We start from the raw sequence: 22,344 nt of genomic DNA, 5'->3' as shown, positions 1-22,344 counted from the left end.
GTAGCGATACACAGTCAAATATTACTCCATTAAACGTAAAATTGCTCTCTTTAAAGTTTCACTTGAGTAAAAGTACAAACGAATTTGAATTTAAATGTACTTAAGTATTGAAAGTACTATGATTTATTACAGCTTTAATGTTTCTATTATCATTTTTGTCATAAGACTCTTTGGTTAGTCAACTAAGTTTATGTGAAAAGTTTTTCATGTTACTCTCAGCACAGTAATATATTAATAGAATAGAGCACGCTCTACCCTGATTGGTCACTTGTTGCATGCTTGACCAGTTACGTTTTTATCCACTCTAATAAAAAAGAAACAAACTGTAGTTGAGTAAAAAGTGAGATTTTTGACTTTGAAATGTAGTGAAGTTAAAGTAAAAGTCTCCCCAAATGGAAACAGTTCAGCAAAGAACAGATATGTGAAAAAGCTACTTAAGTACAGTAACGAATTACATTCACTTCAATACTGTCCAACACTGCTCAATACGGCTAAATCGTTGTGCTGCATGTTAAGTTAGCATCAATAAATAAATATGGTGCATTCATTATTTCCCTCAGTTTATTTCTCACTAATGATGCCAGTCATGAGCAACTGCGATCCACTGCGACAGGAATGTAAATGAGAAATACAGTGTAATTCGATAGTGTTCATGTGTTAACACTACGTGTCTTTTTCCGGGACTCCGCAGGAGATTTTGACATTCCTTCTTCTAGAGAGGATGTTGATAGGGACAGTTCCTGGAATCAGTGGCTCCGGTCGGAAATCCCACAACTCTTCTTGGAAGCCATGGATGTATTCAGTGTAAGTATATAGACACTGTATATGGCTGACATTTTAAAGTGTGTCCCCACTTCTCCCCTTAGAACGTCGCCTTTATAATATAAAATGTTACAATTCCGATATGAGGTTTATTATTTTTATGAGTTCAATAACAGTGTATAGTCCATTAGTATTTAGACAGGGACACCATTTTTCCCCTCATTTAGTCTCTATACAGCACCACAAAGGATTTGAAATGAAGCAATCAGCATGGGATTGCAATGTAACCCTTCAGCTTTAATACGAAGGGGTTTAACCAAAAAATAATAAAATTACAACCTTTTTTCACACACGGTCTCCATTTTCGGAGGCTCAGACTAATCAGACACTTGGCCGATAAGCCATTTTACAGTCATGTGCCGCTTTGATTACATTTAAGTGTTAAATTTACATTTGGTAGCTATTCATGGGAACTTCTGTTCCTAAAAAGTGTTGATACAGGTGTATGAGTCCAGGTAAGGGAGGTGCGATTGAGATGGCTTTGTCATGTTAGGGATATCAGTAAAAGAATGCTGAGGATGGAGCCACCAGGAAGGAGGAAACGAGGAAGGACAAGAGCGAGGTTTATGGATGTAAATGTATGGAGTGTACGTCACTCTGGATAAGGGCGTCCGATAAATGCCGCAAATGTAAATGTAAATGTGAGGGAAGACATAAGGGTGGTTGGTTTAAAAGAGCGTATGTAGATTACAGAGTGATTTAAAGACAGATGGTCCGCTGTGGTGACCCCTAAAGGGAACAGCCGAAAGGTGTTCATCCCTTCAGTGAACTACCAAGACTTTGCAGAGGTGCATGCTAAAGCTATTCAGTTAGCTAATGTTGGCTCAACACCTTACAAAGGAGACTTAATGTGTTTTGATTCGTTTTGTCTCTCAGCTTTAAAATCTTGCGAATGCTTCCTATGACGTATATCATTAATGCACAGCTGTTAAAATGTTACAGAGTCACCCAGAGTTCAGTGGACTGCAAGGACTCTGTCAGGTTTTGCAGTATATTCCCCAGCCTAATGAAATCCTGGACTTCTTCAACCCTGTGGCCAAACAGATCATCCAGCTGCTGAAGGGGAAACCCTGCCTTCCAGCCAAGATGGACGACAGTAAGTTTACTGCTTTCCCTTTAGCTTTTTTGTAGTCCTCATTTTTTTGGATGTATGCACTGTATATGTTTTATGTATTGAACAACAGAGGGCAGGATTGAAAAATCACAGACCTCAAAGTGTGTCACTTAAATGACTCATTAATTGCGTAGGTTTGAATCACGTCACTATTCAGTTCACTGAATAGTAGTGATGGGTCATACATGATATCAATATATGTTATCAGAATAGATGTACAGAATAGAGTAGTTTACCTCTCGACTCTTTTGGTCCGAGTCAGTCAAGTTTTTTGACATAACTTCCATAGAAGCTATGCAGTGCATATATAAGAGTCATGTGAAAAAGAACAAACGTCTCGGAGATTCAAAGAACCAAATCACTAAATAGATTTTATCTCAAAATGAGCTGGATGACTGAAAATGTATCAAATCAATGTTTGCTTTTGGACTGCAAATGATCTGTGTACTAAATAAAATATATTTCTGGTGTGCCAGAGGGCAGAGTGGAGTTCAAGCTGCCTTCGCAGGTGGCTGTATGCCAGGACCCTTTATTCCAGGAGGTTATTGAAGGAGAGGAGCTGTGTAAGCACCTGAACCTGTCGTATCTTCACCCTGCACTGCAGTCATCACTGTCTTCTTCTCTGCTCACTGCTCTGGGTGTTCAGCGACTGAAAGCTCCAAACATCACCACCGTCATCTGTGCGATGGCCAAGACTCTCGTACAAGAGCATGACATTCACTCAGGTACTGAATAACATCTCAGAGAGCTTGTATGTTTTTTTTAATGCACACTTGCTGTATCTTTTTTATTGACTTGTTTGTTCCTCCAGATGGCAGTCTGAAAAAGCTAGCTAAATTGCTGGCGTGTAATTTCCGCGCTCTGGATTCCGAGTACAACGAGGTGGACGGGCTCCTCCAGGCCCTCCGCGAAGTTCCCATGATCCCCCTGGCAGACGGCCGCATCGTGGCTCTGAACGCAGAGGGTGTCTTCTTTCCTCTCAGTGAGGAGAATCCCAAAGGTGTGACCGATACACGTTATCATTAGTAATTAAGATAATAATGTAAAATAATAAGATGCCTTGTTTTCATTCTGTTTTTGCAAACAGCCTCGTTTTAAGGCAGCATTTTTTAAAGATTTCAGAAAAGGCAGCTAAAATCATACAATGAAACAGTGGAGTATGAATATGAGGTGGTATCAAAAAACTGTTTATAAAGAATTTTTTTTCCAAGCACCTTCTGCTATTCGTGCTGGATCTCAGCAATGGTGTAAAAACCACGACCATTGAGCTCGAGCTCCATCTTAAACCAATAAAATGACATTTAAACGACTCATCATGGACCCTGAAATAGTGAGCATAAGCATGACATTGGTGCTCATAACAAACTTCTAAAATAGTAATGGTGTCTTCTGTGGGGGGAAAAAAGCCGGATAGATTTATTAAAAAAAAGAGATGCTAGCCCTATGTGTCAGGTGAGGTTAGATGAAATAATCATGCTTGTGTGCAGGGAAATCAGGCCGGAAGTGGGTCACAATGAAAGCCTTACCCTCTCATACAACGCTGTTTCATCTCCATTATCCTAGGTCTGGATGCTCTGTACAAGGACCTGAGCATTGTGGAGCCACGGCTGCTGACGTGCCTGGATAAGTTGGGTAACTCTCAGGTGCGAGAGCTGCTCGGGAGGCTGCAGGTTCATGAGCTGGAGCCCAAAGAGGTGCTGCAGCAGCACATCTACCCCATATTGAAGAATGCTGCTTGGAAGGTTAGAACACATTCCTCACAGTTATGCTGATGAGAAGAGCAGCAAAATTAGCATGGTCTAAGTTAATAATTTTTCCAATGCCAAGCAATTTTATTTACTCACTCCGGTTGTATTTGTAGAGCGATTTTAACAATGGACATCTCAGATAAAGCGGTTACAAGTTGTATAAAGGATTGTATCATTTTATCGCCAATAAGTTCCTCGTATTTGTAAGTTTATCCCTAATGGAGATGGTGGTAAGGAAATGTTCCTAAGATGGCATGAGGAAGAAACCTTAAGAGGAACCAGACTCAAAAGGGAACCCATCCTCATCTGGGTGTCACCGAATGTCCATTCATTACAGTTTCATCACTGTGGAGGTGTGCGGTGATAAACGATTAAATGTCTAAAGTCAAGACATTATATCCAATGTGCATGCTGAAGGAAGCTTGGCTAGGAAAAACTCTTTGTGATGACAAGATGAAGAAACCTTGAGACAACATTGAATACATTTATACTCACGATAATATAGTTGAATATTAAAGATCAGTTTATTTACATTAATAGCAGCTGTAAAGACTCTTGTCGTCTTTTTAGTAGCCACAGTTGCAATTAGAAATACATTTCAGTTTAATCATTTCTGTCTGGATTTCTGTAAAGTTGTTTTGAGGACACTGTCCATTGTCCACAGTGCTCTACAGGTACAGCTGAAAATATTTAAGGTATTTATATGGCATAAGGGAATAGAAATCAGAATGTGTGTTTATGAAAACAACTGCAGGTGGTTTATTATTTAAATGCTGAAACTCCTTCCAATCCAATGCAGAATAAACTGTTACAGAACATGAATCATATCCAATCAAACTTCTGACCAATCAGAATGAAGTATTCAGCAGCGCTATGGCATAGGTTTTTATAACGAACAATAGGCTTTTCTAACGAAAATGTATCATTTGTAATCATCACTACTTTCAGTAATTTGAAACAATTCTACTGAGTTAAAGAACATATGTGAGATGAATGTAAAACAGCAAATTAAGAACATCGGCATTATTATGCACAATTCCATCCATCCATAAACAGGAAAAGCCGAAAGACATCACGATCAGCTACCTGGTGTTTATCAAGGAGCATTCGCAGGAGCAAGACTACAGGGTGCTGAGGGAAGCCATTCCTGTACTCACCAATAAGGGTTTCCTTTGCCCTGGCCAAAGAAAAGTGCAGTTCTCTGAAGAGTACGGCAACATCGACCTGCCCAACAAGCTTCCTGGTAAAATACCACGCTGTTCTTTCAGCCTGTGTTTGTTCTGCCAAACTGAAATACTCCTACTCATAGATATGGCACTATGCATGGGGCAAACAGTTTGGCATTATACCTCTGACCATATGGGAGTCCTGGTTCACCCCATGTGTTTAATACTGTGGAAAAGCCTTTTTATTTAAATGTTTTATTTTTTGCTTAAATAAACCTGGGGGAAAAAAAGTTTAAATGAGAAAGATGACTAAAGATTGGCAGATCGTTGTGCAAAATCAGATTCAATTTTTAAAGGAATCCATCTGTTTTACATGACTTATTTGTTTATTATGGTATTATGCTTTAATGTGCAGTTATTGTTATCTATAATGTATTAGATAAATTATTATCTATAATCTAGTAACAGTCTAAAAATATGAGACACTTGTGTCAATTAATACAACATCCTAATTATATACTTTTTAGTCTTTTTGTTTTGTTTTCTAAACGTACTCTGGCATGTAAGACAGATAGAAGCTATAGAACATTTTAATATGAAGGTCATGAACTATAGGGACAATAAATAAAAAGGAATGAATTTGAAATAAAAGTGCATGAATATTGGATGGAGATGTAAAACGCTTGGACCCGGGTAACTCACCTTGCTCCTCTCGTTTTTTTTTTTTCTCCGTTTTCCTTTCGAAATCCTCATCTCAGGTGTGGACTGGGTCCTGCTGGATTCGTGCTACCTGCGTGATGGAGATCTGTCAGGATGGAGGGATTTCTTGAGTGACCTCGGAGTGAGGGATCTTCTCATTTTCAGGAAGGAGCGACGCACCCTCAGAGCCACAGAGCTGGTAAGAGAATCATATGTAATCAGGGATCAGACTACTAAGGGAGTGGAGGTTATAATAACAGCAAATATCGAATAAATATGGAATGGGATGTTAAAAAAACACAGGAATCTCATGGTCAAACTTTTCTCTGTATAGTGTATATCTGAGAGATCTCCGATTCCTCCTGTGCAATATATAATGACTTATAATTTCTCACCACTACCCCACACCACCAGGCAGTTCCTCCCAATCATGCAGCACTTATCAGCAGCTGAAGGTGTAATGTATCACATGCTTCCTCTGAGATATGTGAAGCCATTTATGCAGTGAAGCATCTTTTCAAACTACTGATGATGGTTTCACAAAAAGGTTTTCAAAGTTAAAAGTGTAATCTGCCCTCTTGCACATACATGAGTTTAGAGACACAGATGATTCCATGAGTCCTGCTGTGATCAGCTCAGAAGGGAGGCTGAATATTTGTTGCATCCAGCGAGAACAAACTGCAAAGTCACTCCTAAACACTTTGCGTTTGGAAACAGCTAGTCTTTCATAGTTTTTGAGAGGCACATACATGCTCCTTATATTTCTACGCAACAAACGAGGTCATTTAATGCTATAAAGATTCACTTTGACCAAACAAATCTTTAAATGTACAAATGTTTAACTTCATTGAAAAATTCCTTCTTTAGCACAAATTACAGCTTTACACACTCTGGACAGTTATTTTCTCCAAACATTGAAAATTCTTGCAAAAGGTGTTGGAGATTTCTTTCTGACCATGTGATCCAGTTCATCCCAGATCAGTTCAGTAGGATTTGGGACTGGGTATAAAAGAGTATATTAGAGAAGCAGAGTCTCTCAGAGGTAAACACGGGCAGAGGTTCACCAATCTGTGAAAAATCTGTTTACAAATTGTGGAACAATTTCAGAATGATGCTCCTCAATATGAAGTTTGCAAAGTCTTTGATCAATCCCAAGAGTGAAAATCAGTATTGGATGCCTGTGAACTTTGGGGCCTCAGACGACACCGAATTAACCACAGACATTCTGCAATAGAAATCACTGCATGGGCTCCGAAACACCTCCAGAAATCATTGACTGTTAACACAGATCGACATGTCACCACCCAAATACAGGTTAAAATTCAGTCATGCAAAAAAGAAGCCATATGAGAGCATGATCCAGAAAGACTACCACCTTCTCTGTTCATTTAAAAAGGAACTCAGGTTAAATGGAAAACTGTTCTGTGGGCAGACAGATCAAAATTTGAAATTGTTTTTGGAGACTATGCATGCTGCATGGAATGGCCAACTTTCACATCTGCAAAATCATATTAATGCTGAAAGGTATATACAGGTTTTTGACCAACATATGCTTCCATCCATTTCATCCAAACATTTTCAAGGAAGGCTTTGTATATTCTGTAGTAAAAAGCATGGGTGCTGAACCTGCCTGCTTGCAATCCAATTGAAAACATTTGGTACGTCATAAATCAAAAAATACAACAAAGAAGACCCAAGACCTTTAAGCAGATAGCATCCTATATTAGACACAAATAGGACAACATCCATTTTTCAAAACCGCTGCAAATGGCCTTCTCAAATACTAAACAGATATCCCAACCAATGTTTAAAGAAAAGGGGCTGCTATACAGTGGTATACTGTACTTGGCCCTGTCCCAACTTTTTTGATGTTGTGCCCATCGAATTCAAAATTATCACAACATCACAACATTTTTTCCATAAATAATACATTTCCTCTGTTTAAAGATTTATAAACCCAAAATATGCGTCTATGAGATTTGCATATCATTGCATTCTGCTTTTATTAGAATTTTTCTCAACGTTTTTGGAATTGGGGTTGCATTTAGATTGCATTTATTAATCATTAATAATTCAATTTCTTATTCATTAAATTAATGTAATAGATTATTACATAATATATCATTATCATAGATAATATTACATACATAATATTACAAATATGTGCAATTACATTTTATTGATCTTTTTTTTTGTGTGTGTTTTACAATTCCTTCATAATTTCACTATATACTTATATGTATATGTAAATATGTATTTTTTATCTTTGTCCATCCGTTATTTGCCAAGGCATCAAGTCCATGGGCAGCGGAGGCAGAGATGTGGCCCAAAACTTCAGATCAACACTATATCATAGAGGATCAGCAGTGTGAAGAGCTCCACTCACTGATAACGGCAGATCAACTTCCACCTGATATCAAACTGCAGCAAAGACAAGCTCTGATGAACCTGCTGGAAAACAAATGGGACACAGGGTATGTCATTCACACACATATTGTACTATATGGACAATTAGACTTACAATAGTCCCAATTTGCTGTTAGAATAACCTCCACTCTTCTGGGAAGATGTTCCACCAGATTTTAGAGTGTGCTTGTGAAGGTTTGTGCTCATTCAGCTACAAGGGTGTTACTAAAGTCAGGTACTGATGGTACTGATGGTACTGGTGGTACTGATGTATGTCACCCCAAAGGTGTTCAATCAGGCTGAATTTAGAGTTTTATAGCAGGCCACTCAAGATCTTCCACTTCAACCCATATAAAGTTTTAGGTCTACTAGTTCAACTGAAGGGCAAATTTCATTCTACCACATCCTATACAATTGTGCACCTCCATCTTTGTGGTAACAGTTTGGGAAAGAACCGCATGCGGCTGAAAAAAATCAAGCGTCCCCAGACCTGTTCATATAGAGTATCTCAAAAACATCTTAACAATGTAGGATTATACCCTGCTCTTCCTCACATTAGATTCTCCTCACACTTTCTCTGTAAAAGACCTGTCTGTCAATCGGCTGCTCTAATCCTCCTAATCTGTGCCGATCGTGAAGCAAAGCCTTTCGCCTTGCCGTCAAGCCATTCATCTTGTGGTCAAGTCTGTTATTCGAGTCATATATCTTTTCCATTTCCGATTCTCCCGAGTCTTAACATCTGACGGTCTATATTCTGTGGAAAATGATGCTGAAATGCAGGTGGCTGGATGTTAATGGGGTCATTGTCACTGTAGTTATTCCGTCTGATCCTATAAGCTATACAATACAAATACTAAACCTTTGTCTGGGTCAGGGTGTGAAGCTGGCTGGATTGACAATTCATTTAATATTCATTTATTGTTGTTTTTTAGGGTTTTTGTTTCATAAGCTAAAAATTAGCCAGGGGTAATTGTGTAAGTTCATAATCAGAGCAATTCTTCTTGGAAAGAAAAAATTCAGCATGTGACATGACACCCTGGAGAATCTAAAAAAAACTAGAATGTACCAAAAGTCAAAATCTCAAATGTTTTTTCAAGTTGTTTTGTCTTGAATTGGGAATTTCAAGTCTGTTGTTGGATTTTACCAATAAACTTTTCAAAAGGATGTGATTCCAAAACTATTTGAACAAAAGTTTGTGGACACCTAACTATAAGATTGGTATGTGCTTTTTGAACATTCCATTCCACCTGTAGTACCCATTTGCTCTTACAATTACCTCCACTCTTCTGGGAAGATGTTCTACTAGATTTTGAAGTGTGTTTATGGAGATATGTGCTCATTTAGCCCCTCAAGGGCTTTAGTAAATTCAGGCACCGATGTAGGTGAGGAGGTGTGAGGTGCAGTCATGGGTGTTCAAAGGTGTTGAATAGGGTTGTGGTCAGAGCTCTAGATCAGGCCACTCACGATCTTTTACTCCAACCCATGTAAACTATTTCTGAAACAACAAGTTCATTCTACAGCATCGTCCTATACAATTGTATACCTCCAACTTTGTCGTAATAGTGTATATAGTGTATATTAAAAATGACCGATATATTATACATATTTAAAGCTTTATTTACAAATGCCTTGGACTGAAGGATAAATTATGCACATACACGTGAACAGGCTTCTTTTATAAGAGTTTATAAAGAAAAAGCTTCTCCATGCTTTGGAGAACCTCTGGGGTAATTGTGCTACCAATGTTCTAGAGATTAGGTTGAAAAATATACAGGTGTTTCGGGTGCAGGAACTCCTCCAAACTTTCATAACTGCCCTTATAGGCTTGTCGTTGTTGTTAGTCACTAAGGCTAATGACCAGGCACAACAACAGGTTTGGGATTCATTGTCTCAGCGCATCAGCTCCCATGTCACCTCTTGTCCTTCACTCATCCCCCCCCCCCCCCCACCCTCCTTTCTTGTGCCTAAAAATCAAATGAACCAGCCTGATCTTTGCTGTTACAAAGTGCTGACTCCAATAAAACTAAAGACAGTATTTTTATGTTTTCTGTGTTTTAGAGAAAAGTACGCTCAGTACCTCAGTGCTCAGGTGTTGGACAGCCAGGGCCGCACCCTAAGAGACACAAAGTCTTCGTTTTACTTCCACCTCACCCAGCTGACATGGGTGCCTGCCTTCAAACCCACACATGACGGGAAACAACTTGTGGAGTATTTGCATCCAAACAGGGTGTATCTCTTTTCTGACAAAGTGCACAAACTCTTAGGATCCCATGTCTATTACGCCAATCTGGATCCGAGCGAATTCTCCCGAGCCATAGGTAAGCAGGTGTCTACATGTCCTTCTGCGTTCAGAGTAAATATTTATCGAAGGCTTGTCCTGGCAGATTAATAAGGACTGTTCTAACTGTACAGGAATGAGACACACTGTTCAGGTGGACGAGTTGGTCATGTACCTGAAACGCTGGTGTACGAAGGAGTCTGATGGCGAGCTCGTAGGAGCCGATTTCATCACCACTGTGCAGCACATCCACTCGGTGTATTGCTACTTGCAAGCGGAGTGCTCCATCACACAGCTTCGCGAGCTCTTCCAGCACTCGCCTGCTGTCTTTATAGAGTACGACAGGTCAGAAAGCACTCAAATACAAATGCACAATTTTTTTAATTTTATCAGAAGAAAGTTAATTAAATAAAATAATCTACTGTGTCTTCAGGAAGGACGAGTGGTCTTCCGGACGCTTCTACAATCTCAAAGACGTGTGCTGGCGAGATCCAACAGAGATGTTTTTAAGATACAAGGAGCTGATCCGCAGGCCAGACAGCAGGGTCCAGGAACCTAAATTACTGGCTCCATTTTATAGCAAACTTCTGCAAATGGAAGAATTGTTCAAGGTGAGCCTTCGGGGTTCGAGTTTCGTTATTGCTATTAGAGGTCGACCGTTTTATATTAGATTTTACAATTAGTAGTTTTGATCGTCGATAACCGATTTTCAAAATGAATACTATTAAGTACTATTTTACACTCCATGTAAAGTAGTTCTGAACTTTATTACAAAAATACGAATATGTTAATAAATATTGAGAAAAATAAGACGCATTGAACTGAAACAAAAAAAGACTCCATATTAAAAGAACAGTTACCTCGAAAATTTAAAAGACAGTTTAAAATAAACATGACGTGGTGTTAGTATGTTGCCTCTAGAGGCCGCTGTCGTACCCTATAACGCAACCCGGAAAAACTATAGGTATGGATTTTTGCCAATACTTCCAATAATCAGTTATCAGCCGACCTTTAGTTGCTGTGCACTCTGAAAAAAAAACTAGAAAGTGTTGCATTTCAAATGAAAAAATTTTTGTCTTGTTTTATAGTCTTTGAATGTGGAACCCAGTCCGTCCATGAAGCAGTATGTGGACCTGTTGGAGGCAATATGTGAATCATCGCCACTACCTGCAGGAGAGGTGCTTCAGGATATCTCCATAATTTTTGCCAGACTGGGTGGGTGTTTTGTTTTGTTTTCAATGTCGTAATCACACTAAAACCATATCAGAGTGAATATGGCTCTACAGTATTGCAATAAAACGGATATTTTGTGTTTGGTTCTTTTTTAACAAAAGCCGAAAAGTGCAAACGAGCCACACACTTAGAACAAGATCAAGACTTCGAATTGAACCAGCACTACTGCAACTCACTGAAAGGTAAAGGTCTACTAATGAAGTTTCGTTCAATTTAATTTGAGATGTTTTTCATTTTGTATTTACTCCATGCTCGATATTATTTCTGCCAGAGATGGTGTCTCGTCTGAAGGTGTTTCCTACCAAGACGCAGGCCTGGGTCACACTGGCTCGGAAACCTATGATACCAGACAACCCAAACCTGGAGAAGATCTTCAAATCTCATTCAGAAGTTTGCCTACTCAACCTGCCCACGGCTCAGAAAAAAACAACCAACAGACTTAACCGAAATCTAAAAGGTAGTCCAATGATTTGTTTAAAGGTGTACGCAATTTTGATATTGAAGGTATACAGGTGGTTCTCTGATTTATGAAGTAGATGCGTTCTGATGACTTCATCGTAACATGAAATGAAATATCGAGACATGGCCTAGCCTACCCAGGAGTCTTAAAGTATGGTGATGGTTGGAAAACCTCTGTATGACCCCGACCACTGTACTGTAACTTAGTTGCAGAGTGTTACGGGTCTTCTTATAGCCGAGGCCGATCTTTGTGGAGAGCAACAATTCTAATTCATAAATCCTCAGAAGGTTTTTGCTATGAGGTGCTATGTTTAACATATTGTGTTCAGTATGAGAAAACTGTACTCAAAGCACCATATTTTAACTGCTCTAATACAGGAGACACAGATTTATATGGTCCTGTCAAGCAGACAATAACATGAACATGATGAATAGGACATGTGGCTTTGCATTGTTACACGACATACAGGTGTTCTCACTTAGGGTGTACTCACTTTTGTTTTTACTATAATGGCTGCATGAGGAGTTATTCTTTAGAGGACAGTAAATCTGTACTGCAATACAGGCTACACACTTACTACTCAAAGTTTCATTTCTATAGTATTGTACCTTGAGAAGAGACACTAAAATGATTACTAAAATGTGAGGGATGTACCTACTTTTGTGAGATACTGTATATGTATGTGGCAGGACGAGTGCCAGTTTTCTTCCGCGGCAGGATAGATACAAGAGCTAAAATTGGGCTTGGAAGCACCAAAAACATACTCTTTTGGCATCGGCATCTCACAAAGCGTGAGATTCGTACACCCGAACATATCGTACAAAAAGTTAATGAAAAAAATAATATTTTTTAATCACTGTCATTGTAAGATATATATAAAAAAATTTTTTTAAGTTGAAACATTGTAACTCTGGGGCAACCTGTTGTAAATAATCGAGGCAAACTGTATTTTTCTATCAAAGGCAAGCTGCATGAGGAGAAGCTGGCCTTCAGCGAGAGCGACAGAGAACTTTTCCTCGAGATATGTGGTGTAAAGAAACTCTCCCAGTGCGTCACCACCGAACCACAGACAGAGAACTTCAGGCCATGTCCAGATATGCAGAACCTGGTGCGTGGCCTCATCCCATACATCCAGAGGTTCATCTACTATCACGACGAGCTCGGAGAAATATACGAAGACCTGAAAGAGAGCGGAATTGCCCAGGAGATCAAGTCTCTGAGCTTCGGTCAGGTAAGCTTTCGCCCTTCTTCTCGTCCCTTAGATTCACTATTAACAATTTGTGGCTTGACTGCAGTGGCTGTTGAGTCATTGCTGGCTATTGCATCATGTCCTTTTAGTGAAGAAATGACAAGAACTTAAAGGAGGATTGTTTTTTTGTTTTTTTTTTTACAGGTGGGAAAACTGTACATTTATTACCGCTTGGAACAGCCAGACCAGACACCCATTTTAGAGAGCGACGACATTATATGTCTTCTGAAAGACAGGAAAGAGTTGTACATTCAGAAAGACCATCTGTCCTCCAAAATGGCCATCTGCAGGTATTTCTCGAAATGCTCTGATTATACAAGGCAATGCACTTGTCTTTTACGAGTCTCTGGGACTCTGGTTTTTTTGGTTAAAGTATTATTTTGCTCCTCTGATTACAGAGAGCTGGTGAAATTGTTTACCACAGAGAAGAGATTTATGGAGGAACTGAAGCACTTTCTCGAGGAAATTGTTCTCCGCATCGACGTAAGCACCTTCACCAAACACAATGTAGGACTTGGTTTGAATTAACTGCAGAAATATTTCATAAAGCCACACAGTACAAAATTTTTTTTTTAGATACCTTCCCACATATCGAAAACACTGACATTAGGACATTGTATTATATGTAGATTTAAATCTAGAGTGTCTTTTGAACTGGCTATAGACCCTATATGAACAAATGTACTGGGGTACCTGCTTTTTCCAGTCATATGTGGTTTTTCCCCAACTGTTACCACAAAGATGGAGCCACACAATTGTATAGAATGTCTTTGGATGCTTAAGATATGCTTTAAACGGGTTAGAGTTGACGATCTTGAGCGGCCTGCTATAGAGCTCTGACCTCAACACTTTTAAACACCTTTGAGATTCATTGGAACACTAAATGCACCCCAGGCCTCCTCACCTCACCAACATCAGTAGCTGACTTCACTAACAGAAGAAACACAAATCTCCGAAAGCACACTCCAAAATCTAGTGGAACATCTTTCCAGAAGTGTGGAGGTTTTTATGACAGCAAATGGGGACTAAATGTGGAATGGGAAGTTTAAAAAGCACATGGTCAGGAGTCCATACACTTTTGTCCATGTAGTATAGATTTCTTATTTTCTCTAGATTCAGGAGAGTTGTAGCACTTTTACTCCAAGATCAAAAATTGGTAAAAAATGGTGAAAAGGTTTGGGTTTTATAGTTTAGGTGAAGGGAAAATGTCATGCTACTGCATCCAAATACATCCTATAAAATTGTGTGCGTCCAGTTTTGTGGTAACAGTTTAGAGAAAAAAAACCCATATGGCTGAAAAAGTCAGGTGTCCCAATACTTTCGTCCAAATATTGCAATAATATTTGAAATATAGTCAAATTAATATATAGCAAATAGCAAAACGAAATCGTCTCTAGGTTACGTATGTAACCCTAGTTCCCTGAGGGAACGAGACGCTGCGTCGAAATGCTTTGGAAACGCGCATGAGTGTTCATGTTCTGAATAACGTGTGTAATCAGTCAAAAATTGGACGCTGGTCGTCACCGATGAGGTGACGTCATGACCAGGAGTATAAAACGCATATAAGAGAAGCCAGCGGCAGCTTCTGTAAGGGAGAAGGAAGCGCCACAGGGAAGCCGAAGGTGTGGCACAGAGACGCAGCGTCTCGTTCCCTCAAGGAACTAGGGTTATACGTAACCTAGAGACGTTCCCTTTCAGGAACTCGAGCTGCATCGAAACGCTTTGGGAACGAGTGTCCAATCACGCCAGACTGACCAGTCCCTGCCCAGTGTGTATGTGACCACAGCTAGAGGAGGACCGAGGGGCCAGGAGTGGCACTGCGGTCCAGGTTATAGAACCGCACAAAGGTCAGTGGGGCGGACCAACCCGCAGCGTCACATATGTCTTGGAGGGGAACTCCAGAGGACCAAGACTTAGAGGCAGCCACACTCCAGGTGGAGTGAGCTCTGACCCTGAAGGGAGCGGGGCGACCAGAGGACTCATAAGATGACGTGATAGCGTCAACAATCCACCTGCTCAGAGTCTGCTTATTAGCAGGCAAGCCTCTCTTGGGAGAACCGTAGCAGACAAACAGCTGATAGGACCTTCTCCAAGGACCCGTCCTGCGGACGTAAGTGTCCAGAGCACGCACCGGGCAGAGCCGGTTAAGCTTCTCCTGGTCTGGGGCCTGGAATGGAGGAGGATAGAATGCCTGTAGCCTAACGGGCCATGGGACGACCGAGGGCACCTTGGGGACGTAACCCGTACGGGGGTAAAGGAGGGCACCAGCCATACCTTGGGTAAACTTCAGGAGGGGGCCACAGAGAGGGCCTGCAGGTCCTCTACTCTTTTTATAGAGCAGATGGCCAACAAGAACGCGGTTTTGATAGAAAGGTGCCTCCAAGATGCCTAGGCTAGAGGCTCGAAGGGGGGCTCAGAAAGGGCCCCCAAAACGATGGCGAGGTCCCACCCAGGCACTCTAGGCCGTACCGGGGGCCTCAGCCTCCGGGTGCCGCGGAGAAAACGTGTTACAGAGTGCCCAGAGATTGCCCGGCCACAGGGGCATGATTGACCAAAATGGCAGACGCGTAGACTTTTAGGGTGGACGGAGCCAACCCCTTGGCGAACTGTCCCTTGAGAAAATCCAGCACTGAACCAACTGGGCAGTGGACTAGATCCAGCCGGTGGTGCTCACACCACGAGCAGAACAGAAGCCACCTAGCGGCATACAACCTCCTAGTGGAGGGAGCTCTGGAGTGGAGAATGGTCTCTACCATCAGTTGAATCTCCCACGGAAGTCCGCGAACCATGGTTTGCGCGGCCATCTTGGAGCTACCAGGAGGAGACTGACTCCATCCCGGCGAACTCTCTCCAGAACTCCCGGAAGCAGCGCGACGGGGGGGGGGAAGTGTACAGACGCAGCCTCGGCCTCGCCTGAGACATAGCATCCAGCCCCAAACCTGCTCCACCACATCGGGGTGGAGCCGCCATTCCCCGGGCCTCAACCCCTGCCTCGACAGGGCGTCTGCTGCCTCGTTCAACCGGCTTGGGATGTAAACCGCCCTCACAGAGAGGAGTTTCCCCTGGGCCCAATGGAGGGCCTGGTGTGCCAGCCTGCACAGGGGGCGCGAGAGCAGACCTCCTTGATGGTTGATGTAAGTGACCACCGAAGTGTTGTCCGTACGGAGGTCTAAGAGGAAATGCTTCAAAGCTAGAAGCACGGCCAGCATCTCTAGGCAATTGATGTGCCACAGTAGATGGGGGCCCCTCCCACAGACCTCTGGCGGAGCGACCACTCATGACCGCTCCCCACCCCGTGAGGGATGCACCTGTCGTTAGCATTAAGCGATGACCGGGGACTCCCAGCACAGGGCCTAGAGATAGGAACAGGGGATCTCTCCAAACATCTAAGGCACGTAGGCATCGCCGCGTGACCTTGATGGTGCGGAGCGGATTGCCCCTCCGTGAGAACCCGCGGGTCCTGAGCCACCACTGAAGGGGCCTCATGTACAGCAGGCCAAGTGGAATCACACTGGACGCAGCTGCCATAAGCCCTAGCAGTTTCTGGAACTGCTTGACAGTGAGAGGCTGCCCTTCTCTGACCTTCCCGACGGCCGCAAGGATGGCCACAATGCGGGCAGGAGAAAGCTGCGCACGCAAAGTAGTCGAATCCCATATGACACCGAGATAGGTGGTTCTCTGTAAAGGAGAAAGCACACTCTTCCCGGCGTTTACTTGAAACCCCAAAGCCTTGAGTGGGCGAGAACGACATCTCGATGCCAGACCGCCAGCTGCTCTGACTGAGCTAGGATCAACCAATCGTCGATGTTCACATTTCGTGAAGGTACAAGGTGAAAGGGCAAGGCCAAATGGAAGAACCCGAAATTGGTAAGCTTCGGCCCCGAAAGCAAACCTCAGGAACCTCCTGTGAGAAGGTAGGACGGTCACATGAAAGTATGCTTCTCTTAGATCCACCATGACAAACCAGTCCTCGGATCTGATTTAAAGCACGTCCTGCTTGAGGTTCAGCATCTTGAACCTGAGTCGCATGAGAGAGCGGTTCAGCTGACGTAGATCTAAAATAGGGCGTAACCCACCGTCCTTCTTGGGAACTATGAAGTACCGGCTGTAGAACCCGGACTCCCGTTCTGATGAAGGGACCACCTCGATGGCCCCCTTCCTCGGGAGAGTATCTACTTCCTGTTCCATGACCAGAGCCTGCTGTCGTCCCACCAGAGTGAGAAGAACTCCATGAAAACGGGGCGGAGGAGTCCTGAACTGAATCGGGTAACCCCGCTCTACAGAACGGAGGACCCATCGAAACACATCTGGGAGAGCTTTCTAAGCTCCCAGAAAATGCCTCAAGGGTATCAGCCTCTCGAGGCTGACCTCCGGAACGCCCAGAGCCAGGGCAGCACCCTGAGACGGTTTTAGGGGAGGCGAGATCTCCCGGACCACAGCGATGCCGGGTGAAGACCAAGGAGAGAGCTCGCTGAAGCTGGCCGTGCCCTGAAGCACCGAGGGTGGCAGGGTTAACGGACCAGGTTCCTGAGGGGGCTGGGACAGGGCGGGCACCGGAAAAAGCGGTGTGAGACGCCCCCCCCTTACAGCCAGATCCCCAGAAAGTTCTGTGTCAGGATCTTTTTGCCGAAGCCTTTTTGTTGGAGATGACAGTCCTCAGACCTCGGCTTCGACGCCGAGCGCCGCGCAGGATTCCTCACAGGGGGAGAGCGAGTCGCTACACTGCGTTTCTGAACCTCCCGATGGGAGACGGAGGGCTGTGGCTGGGGCTAAGCCCGCCGAGCAGCCACCTGTGAGCGGCGTGGGAGGTAACGCTGGAATGCCGCCGCTTGTTTCCTATTTTCCTGAAACCTCTCAACCACCGAATGTACGGAATCGCCGAAAAGGCCAGAAGGAGTTAGCGGAGCATCCTGTAATACAGCACTGTCCCTATTAGACATGTCTGACAGTGTGAGCCACAGGTGCCTTTCTGTAGACACCAGGGCAGCCATAGACCGGCCAATGGCCTAGCAGTCTCCTTAGTGGCTCTGAGAGCCAGATCTGCCGTACGGCGCAGCTCATCAAAATGGCCATCCACGGCACCCCCCACATCCAATTCACGCAGCAGGTCAGCCTGATATGCCTGCAACACCGCCATGGTGTGCAGGGAAGAAGCAGCTCGACCTGCTGAAGCATAGGCTTTACCCACGAGCGCAGAAGTGCTGCGTAGGGGCTTTGTGGGTAACGTCGGGGTCTTAAGGGAAGAGACGACAGCGGGAGAGAGATAGGTGGCAAGTGTCTCTTCAACCTGAGGCATAGCCTCATAACCATATTCTTTCCGCCCAAATATGTGGGAATACACAGTAGAAGTGGGGGTGAAGGGGCGGGCCGAGTAAGGTTTAACCCACGACCTAGACACCTCGGTGTGTAGATTGGTAAAAAAAAATGGAAGACCCCTGCGCGGAGGTTGTGACACGGGTGTCAGAAAGCGCTCATCTAATTTACTGGATGAAAGCACTTCCTGCTCATGAGCCGGCCAAGTTATATCGAGCTTGGCAACGGCACGCGTTACAACCTCCGTAAGCTCCTCGGCTTCCGTATCGCAGCACGCAGCTCCCTCTTAGAGAACCGATCTCGCATGCTCCGCCTGCTTTCATTATTTCTCCGGGGTTTTTTTGTTTTTTTTGCAGACAATATGACGTACAATGTCACACAAACACACAGAGCGCTTTCTGAAAACACAGAAGCTGCCGCTGGCTTCTCTCATATGCGTTTTATACTCCTGGTCGTGACGTCACCTCATCGGTGACGGCCAGCGTCCAATTTTTGACTGATTACACATGTTATTCAGAAGATGAACACTCAGGCGCGTTCCCAAAGCGTTTCGACGCAGCTCGAGTTCCTGAAAGGGAAATAAGATTATGAACCCGATTTCAAGCGATTTGCTCTCAATTCAAGCATAGAACGCTGAAGCCAATTCCAATTTTGATCATTCATCTGCCAGGTGAATATATAACTCTACAAGCTTGAGTAATAATCTCCAAAATTAAGTCAAATGATCGTATATTCTGAGATCTGGCAGATATTCGTATATAAATATATGAATATTAGAAAAAAAATATTGTTTGTCTTCTCTCCTCTAGGATTCGGACTCCTTGAAACGACTGCTGGATAATAAAGACATTCAGGAGCTTCCTCGGGATGAAGAGCGATGGGAGGTTCCGGCACCGCTGGAGACGTCTATACCCAAGAGTAAGCTCCAGGCCACGTGGTTTAGGGATTTAAGATCACACACTCCCATGAAGTTTGTACGTTTTTTTGGAACCTCGTACGTGACACGTTTACGCGCTGCTTTCATCTCGGTATCCGATCGCGTTCCCGTTGTTTTCCTTCATCTTCTGTTCGTTTGACGCACACACGCAAGGCCGCTCGTATGCTAATCGGGATTTGAAGCCGGACATGAAAGAGCAGCGGTTACCGGGGCTGCGGGAGAAGTGCAGAGGAAGAGCATCCCTCGCTTATCCTTTCCTCCAATCAATAACCATCACACAACACAAGCAGACGCATACACACACACACACACACACATGTATTTCATTACAGGTTTAAAAGAACAGAATTCTGATGGTAATTTCACTAAAAAGCCCTGGAACATAGCAATACTCTTTTCTCCCTTTTTTTCCGTCAGAGCTCTTTGCATTCAGCTCCACTGAAAGCGTACAAGAAGTGGAGATAAACACAGAGGAGGAGGAGGAGGACGATGATAAGCTGCGCTCTTGGCCTCCCAAAGCATCGATCAACAAAACAGGAGGCCGAGGCACAGGTGTGTACAGAGACTCGGTCAAAATCTGCGAGATCATGTGAGGGGAAAGAGGTTGCTGCTGAGCTTGAAATACAGGAATCCAATAGGGAAACGTCCCAATTCCATTTATTTAAAAAAAAAATCATGTTTTCCCTCTGAAATGAACTTCTGTGTGGCAGCCTTATTGTATTATTTGACCTCTGAGGTTACAATAAAATGATTCAAGTCAAATTTATTGGTCAATGAAGAGCACTACCGATCAGGCATAACATTATGACATTACAAAATTATAGACGGTGAAATGATTAACACTGATTATCTCTTCATCATGTTACCTGCTAGTGGGTGGGATATATTATGCAGCAAGGGAACATTTTGTACTCAAAGTTGACGTGTTAGAAGCGGGAAAAATGGGCAAGAATTTAAGCGAGTTTGACGAGGGCCAAATTGTGACATCTGGACGACTGGGTCAGAGCATCTCCAAAACTGCAGCTCTTGTGGGATGTTCCTGGTGTGCAGTGGTCAGTATCTATCAAAAATGGTCCAAGGAAGGAACAGTGGTGAACCGGCGACAGGGTCGTGGGCGGCTGAGGCCCTTTGTTTAGATTTCTCTTAGCTTAAATTGCTAAAGAAGTTAATGTTGGTAATTCTTGCCCGGTCAGGACTGATTTGGCAGCAAAAGGGGGACCAATAAAATTTTAGGCAGGTGGTCATAATGTTATGGATGATCGTGTATATCAGGTATATAAGTGCAAATAGTGGAATGATTTCAATTCTATTTTCAATTCATTTTGATTTGTATTGAACGTTTAATAATGGACAGAGGTAAAGCAGTTATAAAGTGTGTTTCTTATAATTGTAAGTTCACCCCTATTAAGTGAGCCAGTGGCAACTCCCCTGAGATGGCATGAGAAAGAAATCTTTAGAGGAACCAGACCCAAAAAGGAAACCCATTCCTCATCAACCGAATATCCACTCATTACAGTTGAGATGATTTATGTTCCTCCAAACATGTGTACACAGGAAAAGGAAGCCAGGCAGTGGAGGCAGTAATGAAGATGTGGCCTCCTCCAGCACCTCTCTCCTCTTCGGGTTTATTGGGTTCTCCTGCATCTCCTGCTCATTGGGGTGCTGGAGCTGAAAGGAGCTCTTCCAGTATGAGCGCTCAGGAAAATACGCCAGAACTCCAACTACACAGAGAACCGGGGAGTATCCCGGGAAATCAGGAATCCAGGTCGAGAGGCAGCATTCCACATGGAGAAGGTAGGTGCTTGTGTTAGCAGATGACAGGATTAAGAGCAGAAATGGAGTTGGAGAGATATTTCCTATTTTCTGGTTAGAATCATTCCTCAGGTTAAACCTATGCTGTGTGTAGTCCATCATTTAGTCAGTTCCCCACTTACAGATTTAAAGGGTCTTTTTACTTGTCACATGTACATTACAGCACTCTTTCTTCGCATATCCCAGTCTTTAGCCATGATACAGCATTAAAGCTTAGAGGGTTAAGGGCCTTGCTGAAGGGCCCAACAGTGGCAGCTTGGAGATCCCGGGGCTTGAACCCACAACTTTTCGATCAGTATCTCAGAGCCTTAATTAAAGAGTTACCACTTCTCCCTTCACTTAATTACACCCTTTAATTTAAAAATCTAAATTTTATGTCCATGTAACGCTACCGCTAATTCTCATTGAAATGCTCCTGCAGCACTTTTTTGTTTTGTTTCCCTATATTATAATTATATAATAATTCGCTGTATTACGACTACAAATGAGACTAACATGTAACAGCCAATCAGCTTTCTGCTATTGGTGTGAATCTCTTTCGGATTTTGTGCAAGTTTAGCGATACTAAATAATAATTAAAAAAAATAATAAATAAATAATTTAGGGCTCGGTTAAGTTCAGTTGCTAACAGCGTATTTGTGTTTTTGATGTCGTTATATAGGTCTTACATTTTTTATCTTATGGGTCTTTAAAAGTATTAAAAGGTCTTAAATTTGATTATGTAAAACCTGCAGAAACCCTGTACTTAGTATCTCGGTTCGATTGGCTTCTATAGAAGAAAGAACCTACAATTGTGGATTCATCTTATCCTTTTAAGACATTAGGCAAAGTCTCAACCGATTTCCAGTCCGATTACTGGGTTAAGCAAATTAACCTAAAAAAAAGGCTTTTAAGTCGATTTTATTCTTATTCCACAGAAAAAACCTTCAGAGCTGCTGTCCAGAGTGTTGAAGCTTCTAATGAGGCTCCAGCTGGGTCCATGGTGGCTTCTGGTGAGCAAGCTGAGGCCAGTGTGGACCAGCCAGAGACTAATAGCACTCCATCTTCAGCTGGAGAACAAACATCTACACAGCAGCCTTCAGAGCAGTATGTTGTTTCGCTTCTGTC

The 22,344-nt window shown here is 42.9% G+C and overlaps 1 protein-coding gene across 8 annotated transcripts in view; it reads left to right on the top strand.

Annotated features, from left to right (window-relative positions):
- The window catches only part of LOC310734609 (uncharacterized protein), a 51,476-nt gene that overhangs the window by 28,150 nt on the left and 982 nt on the right, over positions 1-22,344 (top strand). For all 8 annotated transcript variants that reach the window (XM_083556867.1, XM_083556863.1, XM_083556861.1 and 5 more), the window contains 21 exons: positions 692-804; positions 1,765-1,918; positions 2,413-2,661; positions 2,748-2,936; positions 3,500-3,678; positions 4,741-4,927; positions 5,609-5,748; positions 7,839-8,023; positions 10,014-10,273; positions 10,368-10,578; positions 10,667-10,844; positions 11,322-11,448; positions 11,568-11,648; positions 11,738-11,923; positions 12,889-13,157; positions 13,320-13,465; positions 13,574-13,658; positions 19,298-19,406; positions 19,843-19,977; positions 20,980-21,219; positions 22,155-22,323. In XM_083556867.1, coding sequence (XP_083412993.1) covers positions 692-804; positions 1,765-1,918; positions 2,413-2,661; positions 2,748-2,936; positions 3,500-3,678; positions 4,741-4,927; positions 5,609-5,748; positions 7,839-8,023; positions 10,014-10,273; positions 10,368-10,578; positions 10,667-10,844; positions 11,322-11,448; positions 11,568-11,648; positions 11,738-11,923; positions 12,889-13,157; positions 13,320-13,465; positions 13,574-13,658; positions 19,298-19,406; positions 19,843-19,977; positions 20,980-21,219; positions 22,155-22,323 — 3,592 coding nt within the window. The remainder of the gene's footprint in view (positions 1-691; positions 805-1,764; positions 1,919-2,412; positions 2,662-2,747; positions 2,937-3,499; positions 3,679-4,740; positions 4,928-5,608; positions 5,749-7,838; positions 8,024-10,013; positions 10,274-10,367; positions 10,579-10,666; positions 10,845-11,321; positions 11,449-11,567; positions 11,649-11,737; positions 11,924-12,888; positions 13,158-13,319; positions 13,466-13,573; positions 13,659-19,297; positions 19,407-19,842; positions 19,978-20,979; positions 21,220-22,154; positions 22,324-22,344) is intronic.

Source organism: Silurus aristotelis, assembly GCF_946808225.1.
Source record: "Silurus aristotelis genome assembly, chromosome: 12".
NCBI lineage: Eukaryota > Metazoa > Chordata > Actinopteri > Siluriformes > Siluridae > Silurus > Silurus aristotelis.
This window is presented reverse-complemented; position numbering and strand designations above follow the sequence as displayed.